Raw genomic sequence first — 23609 nt, forward strand, 5'->3', positions numbered from 1 at the left:
TAGAAAACAGTGTAAATCCAAGCAGTCGTCCCCCCCCCCCCCCCCCCCCCCCCACCGCCGAGCCCATGCACTTAACTGCCATATGTTGAATTATTGGCAACTCTATGAATTATACTTCTGTTAGTGAAACCAATCTGTTAAATGAAAAGGGACATATATGAGTGCATCTTTTACCCAATATTAGACCCCAAAACTATATCCAGAGCCAGTTTTTCGTTTTTCTTTTTCTTTTTTTTCTTTTTCTTTTTCTTTTCGTTTTCCTTTTCCTTTTCCTTTTTCTTTTTCTTTTTCTCTTTTTCTTTTTTTTTTTTTTGGTAAATGTTAACACTTCTCCTTAAGACACATAATTTCATTTGTGGAAAGTATAATTCTTTCTATAATAAAGTGAAATACTAAATATAACTAATATAAAAATATATAAATAAATAATAAATAATAATTATAAAATATTAATAATAAAGTGAAACATTCAGTATTTTCCCCATGTCAGTAACTGAAATCATGACTGTTCCTCTACAGCTGTGTTTTTGCAACTCTGAAAGTTTTTGTACATTTTTTCTACAACTTTGAAACACTTTTGAAATGAACTTTTGTGCAGTGCTTTTTGGTGCTGCATGGTCTTTATTCTTTGTTATTGAAGGGTAAGAATAAACTAAGACTTTTAAATAAAGTCTACCATTCCTTTTCATTTTTATACTTTTTTTTTTTTTAACATTTATTTATTTTCAAGAGCCAGAGAGAGAGTGTGAATGGGGGAGGGACAGAGAGAGAGGGAGACACAGAATCTGAAGCAGGCTCCAGGCTCTGAGCTGTCATTGCAAAGCCCTACACGGGGCTTGAACCCACTGACTGTGAGAGCATGACCTGAGCCAAAGTTGGACACTCAACTGACTGAGCTACCTAGGTTCCCCTCATTTTTATACATATTTTTAACTCTCAATCTGAATTTCATAACTCAAAAAAGTTGCCACACAAGTGCCATCGTGCCCCATAGTATATTTGTTTGAATGTGGAAAAAAGTGATAGTTTAGCACAAGTTAAATTATCAATCAATTTAGGAAAGCCCTTGAGTTGAATACAGAAGCATTTGAACAGAGAACTCTATATTCTTTAATGATGATAATTTTTGGTAATATATTTCAGAATAGAAGCTCCGCAGTGGATCCAGAACCACAAGTAAAATTGGAGGATATCCTCCCGTTGGCCTTTACTCGCCTTTGTGAACCTAAAGAAGCTTCCTACAGTCTCATCAGGAAATATGTGTCTCAGTATTACCCTAAACTTAGAGTGGACATCAGGTATGAGCCGTTGGCCTGTACTTCAAAGCACAAATGTCTGTGTTATTCCCTTAGCCCCTTTTTCATGAGAAAGGTGAAAGTAAATATTCAAGAAGGATTACATTTAGCTGAGCTAAGGATAAAACCTTTTTTGTGGGTTTTATTTATTTGTATTTTATTTTATTTTTTAAAGTTTATTTAGTTTGAGAGAGAGAGAGAGCATGGCCTGGGGAGAGGCAGAGAGAGAGAATCCCAAGCAGACTCCACACTGTCAGCACAGAGCCTGACAAGGGGTTCATACTCCATGAACTGTGAGATGATGCCCTGAGCCAAAATCAAGAGTCGGATGGATGCTTAACTAGCTGAGCCACCCAGATGCCCTTGGGCTTTATTTTTTTGTCTTGTTATATTTTCTTTTTCATATCTCCATTGTAGTTTCTTTTTGAAAACAAAAACAAAAACAAAAAAAAACACCTACATGTTAAGTCTTACAAGACCTTGGTAGAATAATTCTTTCACCGTGTCAGCTGTTAGAACATTCAGCATTAAACTCAATGTCCTCTAAGCTTTCATTGTTAAAAAAAAAAATTTTTTTTTAATGTTTATTTTTGAGAGGGACAAAGCATGAGTAGGGGAAGGGCAGAGAGAGAGGAAGACACAGAATCCAAATCAGGCTCCAAGCTATCAGCACAGAGCCCAATCCCATGAACCATGAGATCGTGACCTGAACTGAAGTCAGATGCTTAATGAACTGGGTCACCCAGGCGCCCTAGCTCTCATTATTTTTTTAATTTTAATGTTTTTTTTAAATGGCGTTAAAATACAGATAAGCAAAATTTACCATCTTAACCATTTTTAAGTGTACGGTTCAGTGGTATAAAATACATTCATGATGTGCTACCAGGAGCACCGTGTATTGCCAGAACTCTTCATCTTGTAAAATTGCAGCTCTGTACCCATTAAATAGGAAATCCCTTTCCCCCCGGCCACCACCTTTCTGCTTTCTGTCTGTATGATTTTGGCTATAAGTACCTCATGTAAGTGGAGTCATCCAGTCTTTATCTTTTTGCGACTGGCTTCTTTCATTTAGCACAGTGTCCTCAAAGTTTATCCTTATTGTTGCATGTTAGAATTTCCTTCCTCTTTTAGGCTGAATAGTACTCTTTTGCTGTATGTACTCCATTTTGTTTATTCATCCTTCTGTTAATGAACACTTGAGGTTTCACGTTTTGGCTCTCGTGAATAATGCTGCTATGAACACTGATGTACTAATACTTCTTTGAAACCCTGCCTTCAGTTCTTTGGGGGTACATACCCAGAAGTAAAACTGCTAGATGAAATGATGATTCTAGTTTTTAGTTTTTTTGAGGAACTGCCATGCTGTTTTCCACAGTGACCATATCATTTTACTTTCCTACCGACAGTATACAGAATTTCTAATTTCTCCATATCATCGCCAACCTGTGTGTGTTTGTTCATTTAAGTTTTTTTACTTATTTATTTTGAGAGACAGAGCTAGTGGCGAAGGGGTAGATAGGGAGAGAGAGAGAATCCCTGCGCAAAGCCCAATGCGGGGCTCAGACTCACAAAACTGGGAGATCATGACCTGAGCTGAAACCAAGAGTCTGACACTTAATTGACTGAGCTACCTAGGTGCCCGTTGTTTGTTTGTTTTGTTTTTAGCCATCCTTAATGGGTGTGAGGTGATTGGTACGCATTTCTTTTAAGTTTTTGTTTTTTGAGCTAGAAAGTGCAAGTTGGGGGTAGGCAGGGCAGAGAGGGAGAGAGGATCCCAAGCAGGCTCTGCACTGTCAGCGCGGAGCCCATGCAGGACTTGAACCCATGAATTGTGGGACCATGACTTGAGCTGGAAGTCGGATGCTTAACTGAGTGAGCCACTCAGGTGACCCCACATTAAACTCTATTTTTTTAATTTAGAGTTTGAATCATAAGAGAATTCAGGTTTCTGTAAACCTCTAGAGAAAAATAATATAATATCCTAATTTAAACATGTAATGTAAAATTCTGGCAGAATTTTGGTAGTAATTCAGTTCTAAAAAGTTGCCACATAAAAATATCTACACTGATCATTGAGACATTTGTGCAGATACATTAATTTGTTTAAATTTGTAATTCACAGAGTTTGTGTTTGAGTGTGTTTGTGTGAGATCTTTGTTATGAGGGATGACTTTTGGAAAATTGTCTTTAATCCAGTCATTTCTACAGACGATTTTTATATCGAATGCATGTTGTCTTGATATTGTTCAGTAACAGTATTTCCTTGCATTACTGAGGCATGCAGTTAGAATTGCTGAGGCTTTAGCCCAGAAGCCCCATTTTCAGAAAAGCACTCAGTGGTCTTCAGAGTGCCCAAGGAGAGTCCGTTAGATAGTGCGAAAGACAAGGGAATCACAGAAGCACAAAGTTTGAAATTAGTGTCCTGGTTTTTGTATGCTTTTTCTGCCCTGAGTGTGACCCACATATACAACCATGAGCTAGAAATGCATTTAAATACACATTTCACTTTTCTCTCTCTTCTCTCTCTGGTGACTGGAGACCATTATCTTCTCCCAGCTTTTTCTTTCCTTACCTTTCTACTGTACTCCCACCAGACAAGTTGTTGATAGCAGTGTAACTTTGTTACATGTCTAATCTTTATGAACATTTCTGACCTTATGTTGAAACAATATTTTCCTGATAATAGGTGGGTTATCAACTCATAGGTGATAACGAACCTAGAGACCTTTTCCTGTGACCTCGTTAACAGTAACTTTTTTTTTTTTTTTTTCTTTTTCCGTTTACTTCTCTAAAACTATTGATTTTCTCTACCACTGACTGTCAGGGAGTCCTGTCATACATATAATTAACATGATAATTTGGCCATACTTAATTTTAATTTTAGTTTTTGAGAGGGGGGTGGGTGGGGTACACAGTTGACAAAGGGGCAGAGAGGGAGAGAGAGAGAAGCGGGGCTCACCTAAAGCAGGGCTCAGGCTCACCCGAAGTAGGGCTCAAGCTCACCTGATGTGCCGGTCTGTTCTATTTATCCCACACCTCCATCTAATCTGTAAGCAGTTACTTTGGATTTGGTATTAGGATATATCCATAAACAAACCTCTTCTCATTACCTCCACTGTTACTACTCTTCCAAGCCACCATCATCTCTCAGTTGTTTTAGAGCAATGACTTCCTACCTCCTCTCATGCTCCCTCTCCTTCAGTCTGTTCTTAACCTAGCAGTGAGGGTGAAACTTGTAAAAATGTAAGTTAGATCGTATCACCTTGCTACTCAAACCTTCCTGTGGCTTCCTAGCCCCCTTACAGATAGAGCCAGTGTCTCTAAAATGGTATATGACATTATGCTTCCATTGTGTCTTTGACCTAATCTCCTACTACTTTTCCCTCACTTAGCTGGCCTCAGAGTCTGTATGCTTGCTGTTCCCTTTGCCTGGATGGTTTTCCCCATAATCTACTTTGCTCACGCCTTCACTTCTCTCAGGTTTTTACTCTGATGTCCTCGTTAGAGTGCCTTGACCCTGCCTTGACTGCCTTCCTTTTTTGTAATTGTTTTATTTTGGAAACTTTCAAACATACACATAAATGTAAAGAGAAAAAACCATCGTACTAACATTTCCGACAAAATCCTAAGCATTATCCAATACATAGGCCATGGTCACATGTCCCCAGATGTCTCCAAAGTGACTTGTTAAAGTTAGTTTATTTTTGAGAGAGAGAGAGTGGGGGAGGGGCAGAGAGAGAGAGGGAGAGAGAGAATCCTGAGCAGGCCCCATGCTGTCATCGCAGAGCCCAACAAGGGGCTCCGTCCCACAAACTGTGAGATCATGACCTGAGCCAAAACCAAGAGTTGGATGTTCAACCAACAGAGCCACCCAGGCACCACCAAAATGACTTCTTATAGTTGGTCTGTTCCAATTAGTGTCCGTACCTGGCTTGTACACTGCATTTGGTTGATGGAACCACCTAAATTCCATTTGCAACCTTTCCCTCCTCTCCCAGCACTCAGAATTCTACTTCTCTGTCTTACTTTTCTCCATAGCACTCATCACATTCTAACACATACTGCATCTGCCTGGCCTTTTTTCTTTCTTTTCTTTTTTTTTTTTTTTTAAGTTTATTTATTTATTTATTTATTTTAAGTTTATTTATTTTTGACAGAGAGTGCAGGCATGAGTTGGGGAGGGGCAGAGAGAGAGAGGGAGACACAGAATCCGAAGCAGGCTCCAGGCTCCAAGCTGTCGGCACGGAGCCCGATGCGGGGCTCCAACTCACGAACTGTGTGAGATCATGACCTAGGCCGAAGACAGACGCCCAACCAACTGAGCCACCCAAGCGCCCCAAATTTGTTTATTTTTGAGAGAGAGAATCCCAAGCAGGCTCCACACTGTCAGTGCAAAGCCTGATGTGGAACTCAAATTCATGAACCATGAAATCATGACCTGAGCTGAAATCCAGAGTCGCATGCTTAACCAGCTGAGCCATCCAGGTGCCCCTGCCTGGTTGTTTAAAACTACCTGTCTACCCCATTAAAATGTCAGAATCTTGAAGACCAGGATTTAAAAAAAGATTTTTTTTTTCATGTTTATTTCTTTTTGAGAGAGAGACAGCATGAGCAAGGGATGAGCAGAGAGAGGGGGAGACACAGAATCCGAGCCAGGCTCCAGGCTCCTACCTATTAGCACAGACCCCAACGTGGGGCTCAAACTCATGAACCACGAGATCATGAACTGAACCGAAGTCGGACACTTAACCAACTGAGCCACCCGGACACCCTGGCCAGGAGTTTTATCTATATTGTTCACTTCCGTTTCCTCCACGCCCTAGCACACAGTAGATGCTCCATAAATATTAGTTGAATGAGTGATTGAATGCCTGTGGGCATTTCACCTGGCCACTCCACAAAGAGTGTTCGTCCCAGAGTGTGTGAGATGAGGCACATGTTTCTGCTCCTGTATACTAGCGGCTGTAGAGCTTGTGGTAAAAAAAAGCACAGACTTTGAAACCAGACCCCTTGGGTTTAAATCCTGATTCTGTCATTTTCTAGCTCTGTATCCTTGAGTAATTTCCCTCTCTGTGTCCCAGTTTCCTAACTGATAAACAGTGTATCAGTAAGGTTGTTACCAGGCGTACGTCTCCTAGTACATGTTAAGCACTTAGAACAGTGCCTGGCACATAGTAAGTGCTCAACTAATGCTAATATTAGTCTCTGTTCCAATATAATTCTCATGGTATGAGCATTACACCATGCTAAATAGGATTCTAATTTCAAAGACTTTTTTGAGAGACTGTGTGCACACATGTGCAAGCAGTGGAGGGACAGAGGGAGAGGAAGAGAGAATCTTAAGCAGGCTTCATGCCCAGTGTGGAGCCTGACGCAGGTCTCCATCCCACAGACTGTGAGATTATGATCCAAGAGTTGGATACTCAACTGACTGAGCCACCCAGGTGCCCCAACGGTATTTTTTAAAATTTTTATTTATTTATTTTGAGAGAGAGGGAGAGCGAGCACGAGTGGGGGAGGGGCAGAGAGAGAGGGAGAGAGAGTATCCCAAGCAGACTGTGCAGTCAGCCTGATGATGCAGGGTTCGATTTTATGAACATTGAAGTCATGACCTGAGCAGAGATCAAGAGTCAGATGCTTAACTGACTGAGCTACTCAGGCATCCCAGTGTTTTTTATATAACATGCAAGTTTCTTCTGTATTTGATAACAATGATTTTTTGCAAATCTGAATTAAAAACTGGATATGTTGGATTTACATAGAGACTTTGAGTTCACTCTAAGATACCTTCAGAAACTTTAAAGGGTAGTCCTGTCACATGGCATTAGAAATCATTGTGTGTGATGTAACTTCTTTATACTCTTTTTTTTTTCCTCTTCCCACATCAATATAAGAACATAGCCCAAATTCAATTGTATGCCCTACACTTATCTCTGAACTCTTTAATTTCTTTGGTGACCCCTTAGATTCTTAACATTTTCAACTCTGAGCAATTTCAGGCATCTTGTGATCTTCTTAATTCCATTTATGCATTTCTAACAGACTGACGGAACGCTCTCATTTAGATGCTTGCAACTCAGAATCCTTGTTGCTATCAGTTGCTTTTTTGTTCTCCATCCCTTACTTCTGATTCTCTCTGCACATGGCTTTCATTTATATATGTCTCAATGCAGACCAACTTTCTCCATGGTTGAGTAACATGGCCTTCAACAATTACCCATGATTTTCTGCTTCAAACTAAACTGGTCTGGTTATCTAATTAAAAACAAAACCTGTTGGGGCACCTGGATGGCTCGGTTGGCTAAGCATCCGACTCAGTTTTGGCTTAGGTCATGAACTCACATTTCTTGAGTTTGAGCCCCACGTTGGGCTCCACACTGACAGTGCAGAGCCTGCTTGAGATTCTCTCTCCCTCCCTTTCTCTCTGCTCCTCTCCTGCTCGTGTTCTCCGTCTCTCTCGCTTAAAATAGATAAACTTAAAAAAGAGAACATGTTATAATAATAAAAAGTTCCTTGAATTTGTATAGGGCTTTATAAAACCCTTTTGTACGTTGTTTTCCATATTTCTCAAAATAGACTTAAAAATACATATTCCTACCTCAATTTTGCTGATAAAAATCTTAGGGTTACCTGGCTGTTCACTGGTAAAATCAGAACTTCATTTTTTTTAATAAATTTTTTTTTTTTTTTGAGAGAGAGAGAGAGTGCATGCGTGCTTGGGAGAGGCAGAGAGAGAAGGAGACGGAGCATCCGAAGCGGGCTCTGCGCTGAGAGTGGAGAGCCCGATGGTGGGCCTTGAACTAATGAACTGCAAGATCATGACCTGAGTTGAAGTCAGGTGGCCAACCGTCTGAGCCACCCAGATGCCCCCGTTTTGTTTTTCAATATGGTACTTGCTTTTTCCACCGTTCTGGGCTGTCGTATATTGGAAAGTGCAGGCATAGCATAGTGAATAAGAATGTAGAATCTGGAATCAGACTGCCCAAATTTGTACTGGTTCTTCCCCTACCTAACTGTGTGACTTTGGAAAAATGACTTGACTTTTCTGTGTCACTCAGCTTTTCTCCATTTGTAAAGTATGGGGAATAATAGTACCTATTTCTTGGGTTTGTTGTATTATCTGGTTTAATCCACACATATGAAATATCTTGAATAGCACTTAGCACTATAGTGAGTGCAAAATGGTGTGACATAGACTAAATTTTTCAGAACAGGGAGCTGTGCCTGGGAGTTAACAGTAAGTTAAAGAGATGGGGCATGATTAGGTATAGAAGAGTGTAGAATTTAGATGGATGGTAGAGTGACATTCTTACAATTTTTTTTCAGTGTTTATTTTTTGAGAGAGACAGAGCACAAGGGGGAGAGGGGCAGAGAGAGAGGGAGATGCAGAATCTGAAGCAGGCTCCAGGCTCTGAGCTGTCAGCACAAAGCCTGATGTGGGGCTTGAACCTACAAACCGTGGAATCATGGTCTGAGCCAAAGTCGTATGCTTAACTGACTGAGCCACCCAGGCGCCCCAGTAGAGTGGCATTCTTTAAGAGCTTCATGAGAAAATTTCAGAGACAGGAGTTAGCATTCTTTTTTGGGAACTAAAAGGAGACCGGGTCTGACTGCATCTAGACTAACAAGGAGTAGGATCACGTCATGGAAGGCTTTGAAGCTGGGTTGAGGCTTTAGGACCTGACACCTGATCAGTTGATTAACACTGTAAAGGTGGCTTCTGTAGGTGTATTGACCTAGTTGTGGTATGCATTATGAAGACAGAAAGCACAGTGCCCAGAAGGGAGGGCATGGTGGCTTGTACTAAGGTTATGGCAGTGGTAAAAGAATGGGCCAGTCTCAGAAGTTTTGAAGCAGCTGGTAAGTAAGGTTTTACTAGAAGATAGAGGAATGAGTGACAGAATTCTGTGACTTCTAAAAAGCCCAGACAAAGTATATGTTGGCATAAAGATTGCCGAGAAAACAGAAATGTTAGGAAGGGAACCAGTTTAACTGATCGCTGCATTCTTGGAGCATCTGAACCTCGGTTAAGGCAGTTCTTCTCACTGGGGTGTCAGTGTTTTACTTTGTGATCCCCCATTGGAAATCAGTCTTTAAGCAGTCTGCCTTATAGAGCAACTAATGGAAAACGTGTTTGACAATTAAGTCATTCCCTCAGTTATGTTCCCAAAGCTCTATATTGTGTACTTCAACCCTGATCCTTCTCATTCTTTACAGAGATTATTATATATTCATCATCTCTTAAATTCCTTGAGTTTAGTGACGAGATCTATGTGTTTATCCCTGTATAACTATAATAAATACTCAGTAAATGTTTGTGGGATGAGGGACTTGAAGTGTGGTATGTGTGTGTTTGGGGTTGTGGCATAAATCATATTCCTCCTAAATGGAATATACTGGCTTAGAAATATTTTCATTGTGAGTTTTCTTTAGTTGGGAGTTTCTTCATTTGGAGTATCAGGGATGTGCAAGATTTGATAGGCTAGTTCCCACTCTTTAGCATCCTGTTAGATCATGGCATCCCCTCTGTTATTCCTCCCTAAGCATACAGACGATGTCATGAAAAACTAGTGTCGGCTCAACCTGTAATGCTTAGTGGTTAGGTAAAAATTTTATATTTCTTCTCCGAAGAAAAATATCAGAGTGAAGCACCTCAAATGATAGTTTGGCCCTCGTAATTCTGCCTCTCGACCGGCTGCCCTGCCGATCTTTATTCGTCAACGCAGTAACTAACCAGTTTCAAGCCACTCACCTCAGATTCTTACTGGGTGCTCTTCTAGTAATTCTTGAGAATTATGACAGAACACACCAGGCTTGTAGATTATGATCCACCCTTCCTTCAGATGTCCTGTTGGCCTGAATGCATAGCTTTCCATTTGATTGTCTTCTTCCCTACCACAGCCCCTTTTAAGCCCAAAGTCAATTTGGTTGGTTTGTGCCTGCACCTAAGGTTCCCCCCGCTCCCACCTCTGAGACTACACCTTGACAGGACAGTCTTGCACTTGTTCTTATGTTTTTTGGTTTTTTTAGTATTTTTTTTTTAAAGTTGATTTATTTTGAGAGAGAGAGAACAAGTGGGGTAGAGGCAAAGAGCGAGGGAGAGAGAGAATCTCAAGCAGGCCCAGAACTGTCAGCGCAGAGCCTGATGTGGGGTTCAAACCCATGAACTGTGAGATCATGACCTGAGCTGAAACAAGAGTCAGATGCTCAACCGACTGAGCCACCCAGGCGCCCCTAAGATTTTATTTTTAAGTAATCTCCACCTCGCCATGGGGCTCGAACTCACAGCCCCAAGATCAGGAGTTACACACTGCACCATCTGAGCTGCCAGGCACCCCTCTCAGTTTCTTCTTTCTTGCCATTTGGTTTTGATGACCTAGTATTGTTGGTTTGTGTTTTGTCTTAAACTGTAATCCTCTTAAGACAGAGACATTATGTTAAGAACAACCTTTTTTCTTTCCCAGGGAATTCTATTAGGCTAACTTCAGAGTTTGTAAAAAAATGTTGTTTTCTGTTAATGTGTTATATACTTTTTAAAATACAGTATCTAGAAATTTTGCCTGTGAGAATTCTCGAGTTAGGTGGGACTTTAAACATACTCATGCTTTGTTTGATTACACAGTTTGGTTGCTGTTGTGGTAGAATAAATGGAAGGTGTTTGGAGTGCCCTAGAAGTTTGGTAATTGGTTCTGTATGGGACATGGTTTGTGTCTCCGGGTAATGACTTAACTGCTTTGCTTAAAGTAAAAAGAATGCCACTTGTTAAGGGTGCCAGTATTTTATTTATTATTGTCCATTTTAACAAACTACTACTACATCTAATAGGAATCAGAACTTAAGTTCAGGGGAAAACCCTGGATCTGTTTCTTCATATCTTTCCTCATTGATGTTTATCGCTATTTTTTTTGTTTGTTTGTTTTCTCTGCAGGCCTCAGCTGTTGAAGAATGCTCTGCAGAGAGCAGTAGAGAGAGGCCAGTTAGAACAAATAACTGGCAAAGGTGCTTCTGGGACATTCCAGGTTAGAGGCCAAGAAGGCTTGGTTGTAGAGAAATGACTCTCAAAAGTTTTGGTTTCAGGACCAACTTATACTCTAAAAATTCTTTGAGGACCCCAGGAGGTTGTTTTTATGTGGGTTGTACCATATTAGAGATTAAAACTGAGAAAAATTTTAAATATTCATTCATTTTTTTAAGAAAACATTTTACGTCAGCATAAATAACATTTTTTTGTGGAACAATAACTGTATTTTTGGAAAACTTCATGAGAAGAGAGGTACTATTCATTAAAAATTTGCACATCTTTAACGTCTTGCTTAAGAGAAGACAGCTGGTATCTGTCTTAACAGATATTTCAACATATTTTGGGTTACATCTTTGAAGAAAATTCACCTCACACACAGAAAAGTATGGAGTATTTTAAGATAATTTTCAAATAGTTGTGGGTATTATTCTTTGATACTGTACCAAAACTCAACAAATGGTGATTTTTAAAGTAGCTTTATTGAAGTATGATTTGTATGCCATAAAATAGACTCATTTTAAGTTACAATTTATAGTTCAGTGATTTTTAGTAAATTTACAGAGTTGTACAACCATCACTACAATCCAGTTTTAGAACATTTCATCACCCAGAAAGATCTCTTGTGCCCGTTTGCAGAGTCTGTCCCCATTCTCCTCTGCAGCCAACCTACTAATCGACTTTCTCTTTACATAGATTTCCCTTTTCTACACATTTCTTGTAGATGGAGTCATACAATCTATCGCTTTTTTGGTTTGGCTTCTTTCACTTAGCATAATCTTCTTTGAGTTTTATCCATGTTGCAGCATGAATCAGTGCTTTCATTCCTTTTTATTGCCACATAGCATTCCATCGTATGTATTTAACACATTCTGTTTACTCACAAATTGATAAACATTTGGGTTATTTCCACTTTTTACTCTTACAATTAATATTGCCTATGAACCTTTACATCCGAATCTTTGTGCAAATACATGTTTTTTATTTCACACGGATATGTAACGAGGAGTGTGGACTTACTGGACACTATGGTCAATTTATGTCGTAAGAAACTGCCACAGTGTGTGCATCATTTTACATTCCCGCCAGCAAAGTATAAGGGTTCCGGTGTCTCCACATCATTGCAAACACTTGTTACCGTCTTTTTTAGAATTCTAGCCATACTGGTGGATGTAGAGTGCTGTTTTGTTATGGTTTTGGTTGGCATTTCCCTAATGATTCCTGATACTGACCATCTTTCCTTGTGCTTAATGGACATTTGTTTATCTTTTCTGGTAAAATGTCTATTTAAATTCTTTGCCTGTTTTTAAATTTGGGCTATTTGTCTTATTATTGAGATGTAAAAGTTATTAACTAGACTCCAGTTCCTCATTAGATACATGATTTGCATATATTTTCTCCTCATCTGTGGCCTGTGCTTTCACTTTCTTAGTGGTATGTTTTGAAGTGCAAAGGTATTTAATTTTGATGAAGTCCAGTATGTCATTTTTTAAAATTGCTTCTGCTGTTGGTATTATATCCAAGAAATCATTGCCTAACTTAGGATCACAAGATTCACTCCTACATTCTTTTTAAGAGTTTTTAAATACTTTTAGGCTCTGTCCATTTTGAGTTTTGTTTATGGTATGAGGTAGGGCTATAAATTCATGTTCTTGCACGTAGATACCCAGTTGTCCTAACACTTTTTATTTATTTACTTAAAAATTTTTAAATGTTTGTTTATTTTTGAGAGGGAGACAGAGAACGAACGAGTGGGGGAAAGGCAGAGAGAGAAAGGGAGACACAGAATCCGAAACAGGCTCCAGCTCTGAGCTGTCACCACAGAGCCCAGTGTGGAGCTTGAATTTGGGGACAGTGAGATCAACACCTAGGCCAGAGTTGGATGCTTAACTGACTGAGCCATCCAGGCACCTCATAACACTTTTATTTACTTATTTTTAATTTTTAACTTTTTTTTTTAACGTTTATTTTTTGAGAGAGACAGAGTGTGAGTGGGGGAGGGGCAGAGAGAAAGAGGGAGACACAGAATCGGAAGCAGGCTCCAGGCTCTGAGCTGTCAGCACAGAGCCCGATGTGGGGCTCAAACTCAAAAGCTGTGAGATCATGACCTGAGCCAAAGTCAAGACGTTCAACTGAGCCACCCATGTGCCCCAACACTTTCTTTCTTTCTTTCTTTCTTTCTTTATTTATTTAATTAATTTATTTATTTAAAAAAATTTTTTTGTAATGTTTATTTATTTTTAAGAAACAGAGACAGCATGAGCGGGAGAGGGCAGAGAGAGAGAAAGGGAGACCCAGAATCAGAAGCAGGCTCCAGTCTCTGAGCTGTCAGTACAGAGCCCAACGTGGGGCTTGAACCCACGAGCTGTGAGATCATGACCTGAGCCGAAGTTGGACGCTCAACCGACTGAGCCACCCAGGCGCCCCCCCCAACACTTTTTATTTAAAAGATTATCTATTCCCCACTGAATTGCCTTGGCATCTTTATTTAAAAAAAAAAAAAAAAAATGACCATACATATTAAGGATTTATTTCTGGACTCCTGATTTTTCTCCATTGATCTATGTATGAATTCTTATGCCAGGATCATAGTCTTGATGACTGTAGCTTTGAAAATTTTGTGCAAGTTTTCAAATTGGAAAATGTCAAAAAATGTAATTTTTAAAGAATATTTTAGGGGCGCCTGGGTGGCGCAGTCGGTTAAGCGTCCGACTTCAGCCAGGTCACGATCTCGCGGTCCGTGAGTTCGAGCCCCGCGTCAGGCTCTGGACTGATGGCTCGGAGCCTGGAGCCTGTTTCTGATTCTGTGTCTCCCTCTCTCTCTGCCCCTCCCCCGTTCATGCTCTGTCTCTCTCTGTCCCAAAAATAAATAAAAAACGTTGAAAAAAAAATTAAAAAAAAAAAAAAAGAATATTTTAATTATTCTTAGTCTTGTGCATTTCCATATGAATTTTAGGATCCATTTGTTATTTTTCACACACACACACACACACACACACACACACACACACACACACAAAACCCAGCTAGGATTTTGGTAGAGGTTGCATTGAACCTATACATCAATATGGGAAGAATCACTGTCTTTATAATACTGAGTTTGCTAGTTCGTGAACACTGACTATCTCTTTATTTAGATCTTTAACTTCTCTCAGCAGCATTTTGTAGTTTTCAGTATATAGGTCTTACATTTAAGTTTATTCCTAAGTATTTTATTCTTTTCCACGTTATGTTGAACGGAAGTATTTTCAAGATTGTTCATTGCTGACATTTAGAAATACAGTTGATTTGTCTGTTGATCTTACATCCGGCAACATTGCTGAACTCATTCACTAGTTCTAGTAGTTTTTTTGTAGATTCCTTAGGATTTTTGTGGATTCCCTAGGATTTTCTACATAGAGAGTCATGTCATTTGCAGATAAAGACCATTTTGTTTACCTTTCTCATCTGGCTGTTTTGTTTTGCTTTGCTTTGCTTTTTTCTTGCTTAATTATACTGAATAGAACCTCCAGTACAATGCTGAGAGCAGACATCCTTGTCTCATTCCCCTTATTAAAGGGGAAACATCAAGTCTTCGATCATTAAGTTAGCTGTGGGTTATTTATAAATGCCTGTTATCAGGTTGAGAAGATTTCTCCCCTATTACTAGTTTGTTAGGAGATTTTATTATGAGCAGCTTTTGGGTTTGTAAAATGATTTTTCTGTGTCTCGAGATGAGCATGTGATCTTTGTCCTTTATTCTGTTAATACGGTGTATTACATTAATTGATTTTGTGGTAATTCCTTAAAGGTTAGTTGCCATGTGGAACCTAAAACCATATCTATGAACCTCTTGTACTCTTGCCTTAAATCTTTGGGTCTGTCTTGAACTTGGAGCAGATGTTTTAACTGCATAATTTTATAACATGGTCATATGGTCATTTGGAAGATAGTGGTTCACTGAATCATGCAGATAATTAAAGTGTTACCACATTTCATCAAACAGTAACAAAAGTAATAGTACCCACCGATCTTATCAGAACAATATTTAAGTACTCAGAAATTACTAAGCTCACCGTAGTATATACAAATGTTCCATGATTTAAATTTTTTCTTAAAAAGTTGCATTTTATGCTTGGCAACAAAAACTGTTAGTTGTTTTCCTTGAAGGGAGAGGCTCACTTAATACATTTTCAAGAAAATGTCTACCAGATGGCCAAGTCTAAATAATAATTAACCATAGTGTATCTATTTAGTCGTTCCTTCAAGTAAGGAGTATCCCATGAAAAATGAAGCTAGTTCAGCTCACAACTCAGACCCTGGGGTGCTTTTCCTTGAGACCACCATCCTATCTCCACATGTAGTTGACATGCTTAATTTGTTCTTCCCATTTCATCCCATAAAATAACAAAAAGACATGTACTGGGATTGAGATTTAATAAGATAACTTTTGCTACTTCATTGAGGACATTCTTAAGTGAAATTGGCTTTTTTTTTTTTTTTTAAACAAGCACATAGCAGTAAAGAATACAGCAACTACTGGTACATTTTTGTGTCTCCGCCTTGATTTATGGTAACGTATCAGCAGTTTTACCCACCATTGCTTTTCCACCATCAGTGCAGATGCCACCACAGTGAAGAAGGCACATCACGTCTTAGCATTATTAGGAAAATAGTTTTGATCTCGCAGGTCCCCTGAAAGAGTCTCAGGATCCCCAGTGGGTTTGTGGACCACTCTTTGAGAATCTCTGTTGTAGATCATACCTGAGTTTGTCCTTTTACTCTTTGTGCTTAATGGTGTTGATCTTTGTTCCCCATCCTTTTGTCCTTGGAATATGCTATGTAATTTTCTGTTGTATGATACCCTAAACAATTATCAAACTTTTCCTTTGCTATTTTCTTTACAGGATTAAAAAGGTTATTTATTATTTTTCTAACTACTCCACTTTTCAGATTGAGACAAGGAAGTATTCTCAAAACTGTCTTATTTATTTGGGACATAACAAGTTAACCTGCTTATTGGGATACAGCTGTCACTCTGTTTGAGTTAAGGGTAGCTGTTGCTCTGTTAGGTTGGATGGAGGGGTTAATGGAAAGAGAAAATATCCATAGGAGGGTTGGGACTCCTCAGTTAGATTAAATACCTGATGAGCGGGAAGAGAAAGTCCCTAACCTGACAATTTATTGTAAAACATATCTGTGCTAATGCAGGAACTCCGACCCACCTGGTGCAGAGGAGTCTTGTCTTGACCTGCTTTGGGAGAGTGTTGTCTTGATGCTTTTCTCTTCCTCCTTGGAAAACAGCTGAAGAAATCAGGGGAGAAACCCCTGCTTGGTGGAAGCCTGATGGAATATGCCATCTTGTCTGCTATTGCTGCCATGAATGAGCCGAAGACTTGCTCTACCACTGCTCTGAAGAAGTATGTCCTGGAGAACCACCCAGGGACCAATTCTAACTATCAAAGTAAGGCTCAGAGTTGTGTGCATTTAACTGGGATCGGGGGGATTGTCTTGTAAACAGTTCTGGAGATCATGCTATTGCAAAGCATTAACTGCTGACTGAACACCAAGAGGGAACAACTTTACAAATTTATTATTTACAAAAGGAAAAACAAATAAGCAAGGCTTATCCTTAATTTACAATGTCTGCTGAAGATCAGGATTTGATTTTACTTTACTATAAAGATTTTAGATAAATCTCTTGGTTCAGAATACCTCTCAAGTATAGTATCTTTTTGCCTTTCTGAATGTCTACCAAACCATGTAATTTTCCCTTGAAGCCAAGCAGGTGTTTTAAAATGCTACTTACGTTGTTTCTTGTTGCCTTAAGCCCTGTAACAAAGAATACTTTTTTCAGTGAAGCGTCTTTACCCTGTCAGGTGGTGATTTGAGATTAAAAGCCTCGCCTTAGCACTGTCATATCCAGGTTAATGAGGCTGTATATTTTCTCAGTGAACTACTAGAATAGGTATAGTGGTGTAGGGTAAGGAATATGGAAAATAAGTAACAAAATGCACACCAGGCTGTATTCTTTTGATTAAAAGTAATTTTGAAGTCTTAATACTGACTTTTAACCTATGCAGTATGAATTTTATAATGTTATGAAGGAATGCTTTCCTTTTTTTAATGTTTATTTATTTTTGAGAGAGCATGTGTGCACACCTGTGTGCAGGGGAGGGGCCAGGGGGTGGAGAGAGAGTATCCCAAGCAGGCTCTGCAAACAGCACAGAGCCCCACAGTCCGCAGAGCCCGACACGGGGCTCGAACTCACAGGCCATGAGATCACGACCTGAGCCAAAATCAGAAAATGAACACTCAACTGAGCCACCAGGTGCCCCCGGTTTTGTCATCTTTATAGATACTCTCCTAAATTATTTCTGAGTACATACAGGTATCCAATAGATGTTTGAATGAATGGAAATGAGAGATTAGTTTTAGGTTGGCTACTAATCATTTTTGCGTCACTGTAGGGCACGTCACTCACTACTCTGGGCTCCTGTTCTGCTTTCTCTGAAACGAGGAACTTGTCTTAATGGACTTAATGGTCAGTCTCTTGCCATGACAATTTAACTCTTTTCAAATTTATGGGCACTTAATTGTTAAGTGAATTAGTTAACAATTCTGACCACAAAAATTTCAGTTAGCACATGTCACCTACTGTTTGACAGGACAGTAAATTTGTATATAAATGTTTGTGGTTGAGGGACTTATAAAATAGAATAACTAGGGGCACCTGGGTGGCTCGGTTAGGCATCTGACTTCAGCTTAGGTCATGATCTCACCGTTGTGGGTTCGAGCCCCGCTTCGGGGCTCTGCGCTGACGGCTCAGAGCCTGGAACCTGCTTCGGATTCTGTGTCTCCCTCTCTCTCTGGCCCTCCCCCACTCATGCTCTGTCTGTCTCTGCCTCTCAAAAATAAATAAATGTTAAGAATTTAAAAAAAAAATTGAATAGATAACTTTCTTCATTTCTGGATTTTTTATTCAGTGCATTTGTTGAAGAAGACTCTTCAGAAATGCGAAAAGAATGGATGGATGGAACAGATCTCTGGCAAAGGATTCAGTGGCACCTTCCAGCTCTGTTTTCCCTATTACCCCAGGTAAGCAGCCAGGACATAATGTGAAGTGTTGGTGATTGTAAATTTAAAATCTTGGGCTTAACTAATTTATTACTGTTTTACTTGAAAATAAAGACTACTTAAGGCAGTATTGTTTTAGAGCAAACACTTTTCATGTTAGAACTGGAGAATGTTGGCTACCCTGCTAGATCTTATTAGCCACCCATTCCTTAAAATCAAGCATGGAATTCTTTGAGATCATCGGCCAGTTATTTTTGTGTTCATTCTTTCTTTATTAAATAAATGATAATGACAAGATTATTAGAGGATTATGTATGTTTTCATCATCACTCAAGGAGGGGAGAGCATTGGCTGCTTCCAATAACCCTAGTCTGCCTTCTCCATACTATAGAGATAGGGCCATTTCCTTGAAAATCTTTTTGATCTATACTTTATTTATGCACCAAACCAAAAAATGTATTGAGCACCTCCTTGGGGCCAAGCATTGTTCTGTGCACCTGTGCAATGGCCTTCTTATACTCTGATTTCTAGTAAAGTGCCATGACATGTACCACTAAAGCCCTATTTTAGCAAGAGTATAGTGTATTTCTTATATTGTACCTTGTGTACAAGCCTCTGTTACTTGGCCGATTGCATATTATTTGAATTTTTCAAATATTAAATCTAATTCTTAAAGTCATGTACATAAAATGTTATAATTCAAGGACTTATTACACAATGGAATCAATATTTGTATCAATAAGGGCAAAGGAAATTAGAAAATCCTTGCTGACTTTCTCTAAAACTTCGAAGAGATTCAGCCTTTATGATATTTTGAGGTCTTTTGCCAGTATCATGAGGCCAAAAAAATGTATACTGCTGTGCAAACTGTTTGCTGTCTTGTAGACAGACCAGTCACTGCTGTATATTCAGTGGCTAATACAGTGCTGGACACATATCAGGAGCTTAAATTGCTTACTAAGTAAATGATTAAGAATCCATTTTAGGGGCGCCTGGGTGGCTCAGTCGGTTAAGTGTCTGACTTCGGCTCAGGTCATGATCTCACAGTTTGTGAGTTCGAGTCCCACCTCAGGCTCTGTGCTGACAGCTTGGAGCCTGGAGCCTGCTTCGGATTCTGTGCCTCCCTCTCTGTACCCTGCCCCTCCCTGCTCGCACTCTCTCTCTGTCTCTCAAAAATGAATAAATATTAATAATTTTTTAAAAAAAAACATAAAAAAATTAAAATAAATTAAAGAGTCCATTTTTTCTAATGGTAGGAGGAAGGGAATGAGGTATGGTTCTGGACTCTCAATAGATTTGTTATAACTGCGTGTGTGTTGAAAACAGGTTAAACTGGGGCGCCTGGGTGGCGCAGTCGGTTAAGCGTCCGACTTCAGCCAGGTCACGATCTCGCGGTCCGTGAGTTCGAGCCCCGCGTCAGGCTCTGGGCTGATGGCTCGGAGCCTGGAGCCTGTTTCCGATTCTGTGCCTCCCTCTCTCTCTGCCCCTCCCCCGTTCATGCTCTGTCTCTCTCTGTCCCAAAAATAAATAAAAAATGTTGAGGGGAAAAAAAAAAAAAAAAAAAAGAAAACAGGTTAAACTGTAACCCGACACTTGCAACATGGCATTTGGGGAGGGCAGGAAGATGTGGAATGTCGAAGAAAGAGCATCTAGGTTCACATTTTTCCCTTTCCTATGTGGGACTTCTCTTTTATGTAATTTTACCTTATTTTTCTTTTCTTTTTTTCTTCTCATAGCCCAGGAGTTCTATTTCCAAAGAAAGAGCTAGATGATTCAAGAGACGAGGATGAAGATGAGGAGGACTCTTCAGAAGAAGACTCTGATGACGAAGAGCCACCACCTAAAAGAAGGTGTGGATGTGTGGATGTCCTACCTTTGAGCTAATAGTGGCAGTAATAGTAATTAATAGCATTGTAACAACTCAGGATCCTTCTCAGAAGGCTCTTGGTGTAACATTTGAATTTGTCTTACTGGAAATTCAGGGGCTTTGAACTTAGGAAGCACTGTGAATATGTGTAATTTACTTTTTGGTCAAATCTGTGTGTATATCCGTAGTTGGTTGGTTATTCAAAGAAAAACAATCCCATATTTTCCTAGGAAGAACATCACAAATTATGTACAGACTCCCATGAAGTGGTTGAATTTTCACACAGTTTTAGTAAGGGCTATAGTCCAATCACCATGTTCCTATCCTTTACATCGGTGACTTCTGTCTACCCTGTGTCTTTTTTGGCAAAGTATCCGGTCGTCCTGGCAGAGTGAGTCTCTTGAGTACTAAGTGATCGCCTTTGCTCTTTGTTCTCACAGGTTGCAGAAGAAAACCCCAGCCAAGTCTTCGGTGAAGGCCGCATCGGTGAAGCAGAGAGGGTCCAAGCCTGCGCCCAAAGTCCCAGCTGCCCAGCGGGGGAAAGCTAGGCCCCTGTCTAAGAAAGCCCCTCCTAAGGCCAAAACTCCTGCCAAGAAAGCCAGACCCTCATCCTCGGTCATCAAGAAACCTAGTGGTGGCTCTTCAAAAAAGCCTGCAGCCAGTGTGAGAAAGGAAGTGAAATTGCCCAGCAAGGGCAAAGCCAACATGAAGAAGTCTTTCAAAGCAAAAAAGTAAATTTTATAGGAAAAAAAGGGTATCATGATAAAATTCAGAATCTTATTTTCTAAGGTCAGTGTGCATTTGTTTTAGTTTTGATGCTTTTAAAATTACATTTTTTCCCTTCCCTATGAACATTGTGGGGAGGGAATATAAATAAACCAATTTAGGCATTTGTTCGCTTTAGGTGCTGTTCTTGGTGCCTACCCCTTCCCTCAGTCATTTTAATTTCTGCGATAACTCCGGATTTTCCTGAACTGTATAATCTACACTTGTCATTTTTTCCCCCTCTTCCCCCACCTCTTTCTTTTTTTATTTTCAGCTTTGGCTTTTTTTTTTTTTTTTTTCTTTGTTTCTTCCAGCTTTATCTAAACACTTGCAAAGATTTTTATATTTGTAGAAAACATCAAGAATAGGATACTGGTCAGGTGCTGGAAGTAAAAAAAAGAGGCAGTATATATAGCACTGACTGAATGGAAAAGCCTTCTGCCTGGAGACTTCAGTTATAGCTATAATAATTAATCTTATTTATAAAACCACTCCACTAACCCTTTCTCTCCAACTATATAAACACAGAGACATCTTAGCTTTGGGAATAAGCCAAAAAACATTATGACTTCATTAGATTCTGCAGACCTAGGACTCCTTTGGGCCACTTTTCACGTTGGCCGATTTCCAGGTGTTTTTCACTGGCCCAGAGCGTTGCGCTCCCTCAACCACAAGCACAAATTCCCTCCATCATTTGGTTTCTGACTGAAGGGAAATACAGGAATATGTTGAGTTTATGATTTCTGGTGTCACCTGTGTTACCAAAAACCAAACCATATAAAATCTTGATCAGATGTTTAAATATATTTTTTAATATTTGGAGCATGAGTTGTTTCCTGTTTGCCTTTTTTATAAGGAAATGTTGGAGAGTTACATCATTGCTAATATAGAAATGTTAAGTGGAAAAACATACAATTTGCTAAAATAAACTAAATTCCAGATTCATCTGTGGGTTTTTTTCCCCTCCTTTCTTTCCACAGCACTTTTGATATCAAGCAAGTGGCTTCTTTTTTTGAGATACTTACAAAAAAGAAAAAAAAAAGTAAATGAAGCCCAACTACCTAACCCTTTCTCATTTGTATTTGGTTTAGTATTGTGAAGTTGTGTTAAATAGTACTAGCTTTCTACTTGAGAAATACTGATTTCCGGTTATCATTTATCCTCCCTGTGGCACTTGACATTTTAATTGTCTTAAACTTTTTGGTGTACATCTTCTGGCCCCTTGAGTACTGCCAGAGGCAAAAGACGTTTGTTTCCTTCATTCCACTTGCATTGTCTCCTGGGATCTCATCTGCAGCCTAGAGTGTGGCTGGGAAATGGACTTGAGAAGATTGGCTTGAAGTAGATCCATAATCATGTGTGATCCCATCATGAGCTCATTGGAATTTGCGTTGCATGTAAGGCAATCTTTCCTGTTGTAAATCTTCCTTTTTTTATGTACATATATTTTGAAAAATATGAATAAACATGAAATTTTAAAGCTGCTGAACTGTAGCTTATATTTAAAAGATTCTATCTAGTAGACCCTTAAAAGTAGCTAAGTGTTGCATTCACTGGAGTCTTTCCTCCTTGGAATAGCTGCCATCCGTTTTCCTTTGTATTTCTTTCTTTCTTTCATTTTTTCGTGTTTTTTAATGTTTATTTTTGAGAGAGAGAGAGAGAGAGAGAGTTGGAGCCAGGGAGGGGCAGAGAGAGAGGGAGACACAGAATCTGAAGCAGGCTCCAGGCTCTAAGCTGTCAGCACAGAGCCCAATGTGGGAGTTGAACCCACGAACCTTAAGATCATGACTTGAGCCGAAGTCAGACACTTAACCGACTGAGCCAGCCAGGTGCCCCTTCCATTTTCCTTTTTAAATACAAACTTCAGTTAATTTGCTTTTGAATTCTTCATATGGATGGTAAATGATGTTTCTAGATCTATTGAACCCAATTACTTAATGAATAAGAAGTTTAAAGTCATTTTGCATTTTATTGAGGTCCTTGTTTTCAAGATCATAGATTCCAGTTTTTTATGTTTGATGTTCAGATAGTCTTTAGACTAGAAAAAAAAAAATACAGCACTGCAAAAGGGTTGATAAACCGTACAGACCTGATCTTAGAAAGTAATTCTAATTTCTCTTTTGCTATTTGGCAGGTAATAATTCTCAATTTCTTAGTAGTGTGAGTGTTGGGTACCTGTGCTAAGAATACTCTTCTGGGATCAAAATTGGAGGATTTTGGTTGGTTTCTTCATTTTATGATCCCACTTGTAAAAAGATACTCTCTGAACAGCCACCTAGTGGTTACGTTGTCCAGTAGGTGCTCCAGCACAGGGTAAGAAGTTTATTAGATCATTGAAGGTCCTTTCCCACTCTGACATTCTGTAGCTAACAGAATGTCATAACTTTGTCAAGTTACGATGAAGTTCAGATAAGGACAAAACTGTCCTTGCTTCAGCATCTTGTAAAGGGAGACGACAAGAGGGCCACTCTACTCTTCAGTGAAAACCCTGTCTTCAGAGATGTACAGGCACCTTACTTATGTTGAGATAAAGGAATGTTTGGTTTTTTCTCCCGTCCAGGCATTTAAAGGAGTGGGATACATAAATTTTACTTCCATGTTACAGAAG

The 23609-nt window shown here is 39.4% G+C and overlaps 1 protein-coding gene across 8 annotated transcripts in view; it reads left to right on the top strand.

Annotated features, from left to right (window-relative positions):
* HP1BP3 (heterochromatin protein 1 binding protein 3) overlaps positions 1-22486 on the top strand; it is a 38716-nt gene extending 16230 nt beyond the window's left edge. For 7 of the 8 annotated variants that reach the window (XM_049617908.1, XM_049617907.1, XM_049617913.1 and 4 more), the window contains 6 exons: positions 1144-1298; positions 11224-11314; positions 16597-16756; positions 18279-18390; positions 20106-20219; positions 20677-22486. In XM_049617908.1, the coding sequence (XP_049473865.1) occupies positions 1144-1298; positions 11224-11314; positions 16597-16756; positions 18279-18390; positions 20106-20219; positions 20677-20971 (927 nt within the window). In that variant the 3' untranslated portion in view covers positions 20972-22486. Of the gene's footprint in view, positions 1-1143; positions 1299-11223; positions 11315-16503; positions 16545-16596; positions 16757-18278; positions 18391-20105; positions 20220-20676 lie in introns of those variants that run through there. The other variant, XM_049617915.1, reaches the window with a different exon arrangement.
* The last annotated feature ends 1123 nt before the right edge of the window (positions 22487-23609 follow it).

The sequence above is a fragment of the Panthera uncia genome (genome assembly GCF_023721935.1).
Source record: "Panthera uncia isolate 11264 chromosome C1 unlocalized genomic scaffold, Puncia_PCG_1.0 HiC_scaffold_4, whole genome shotgun sequence".
NCBI lineage: Eukaryota > Metazoa > Chordata > Mammalia > Carnivora > Felidae > Panthera > Panthera uncia.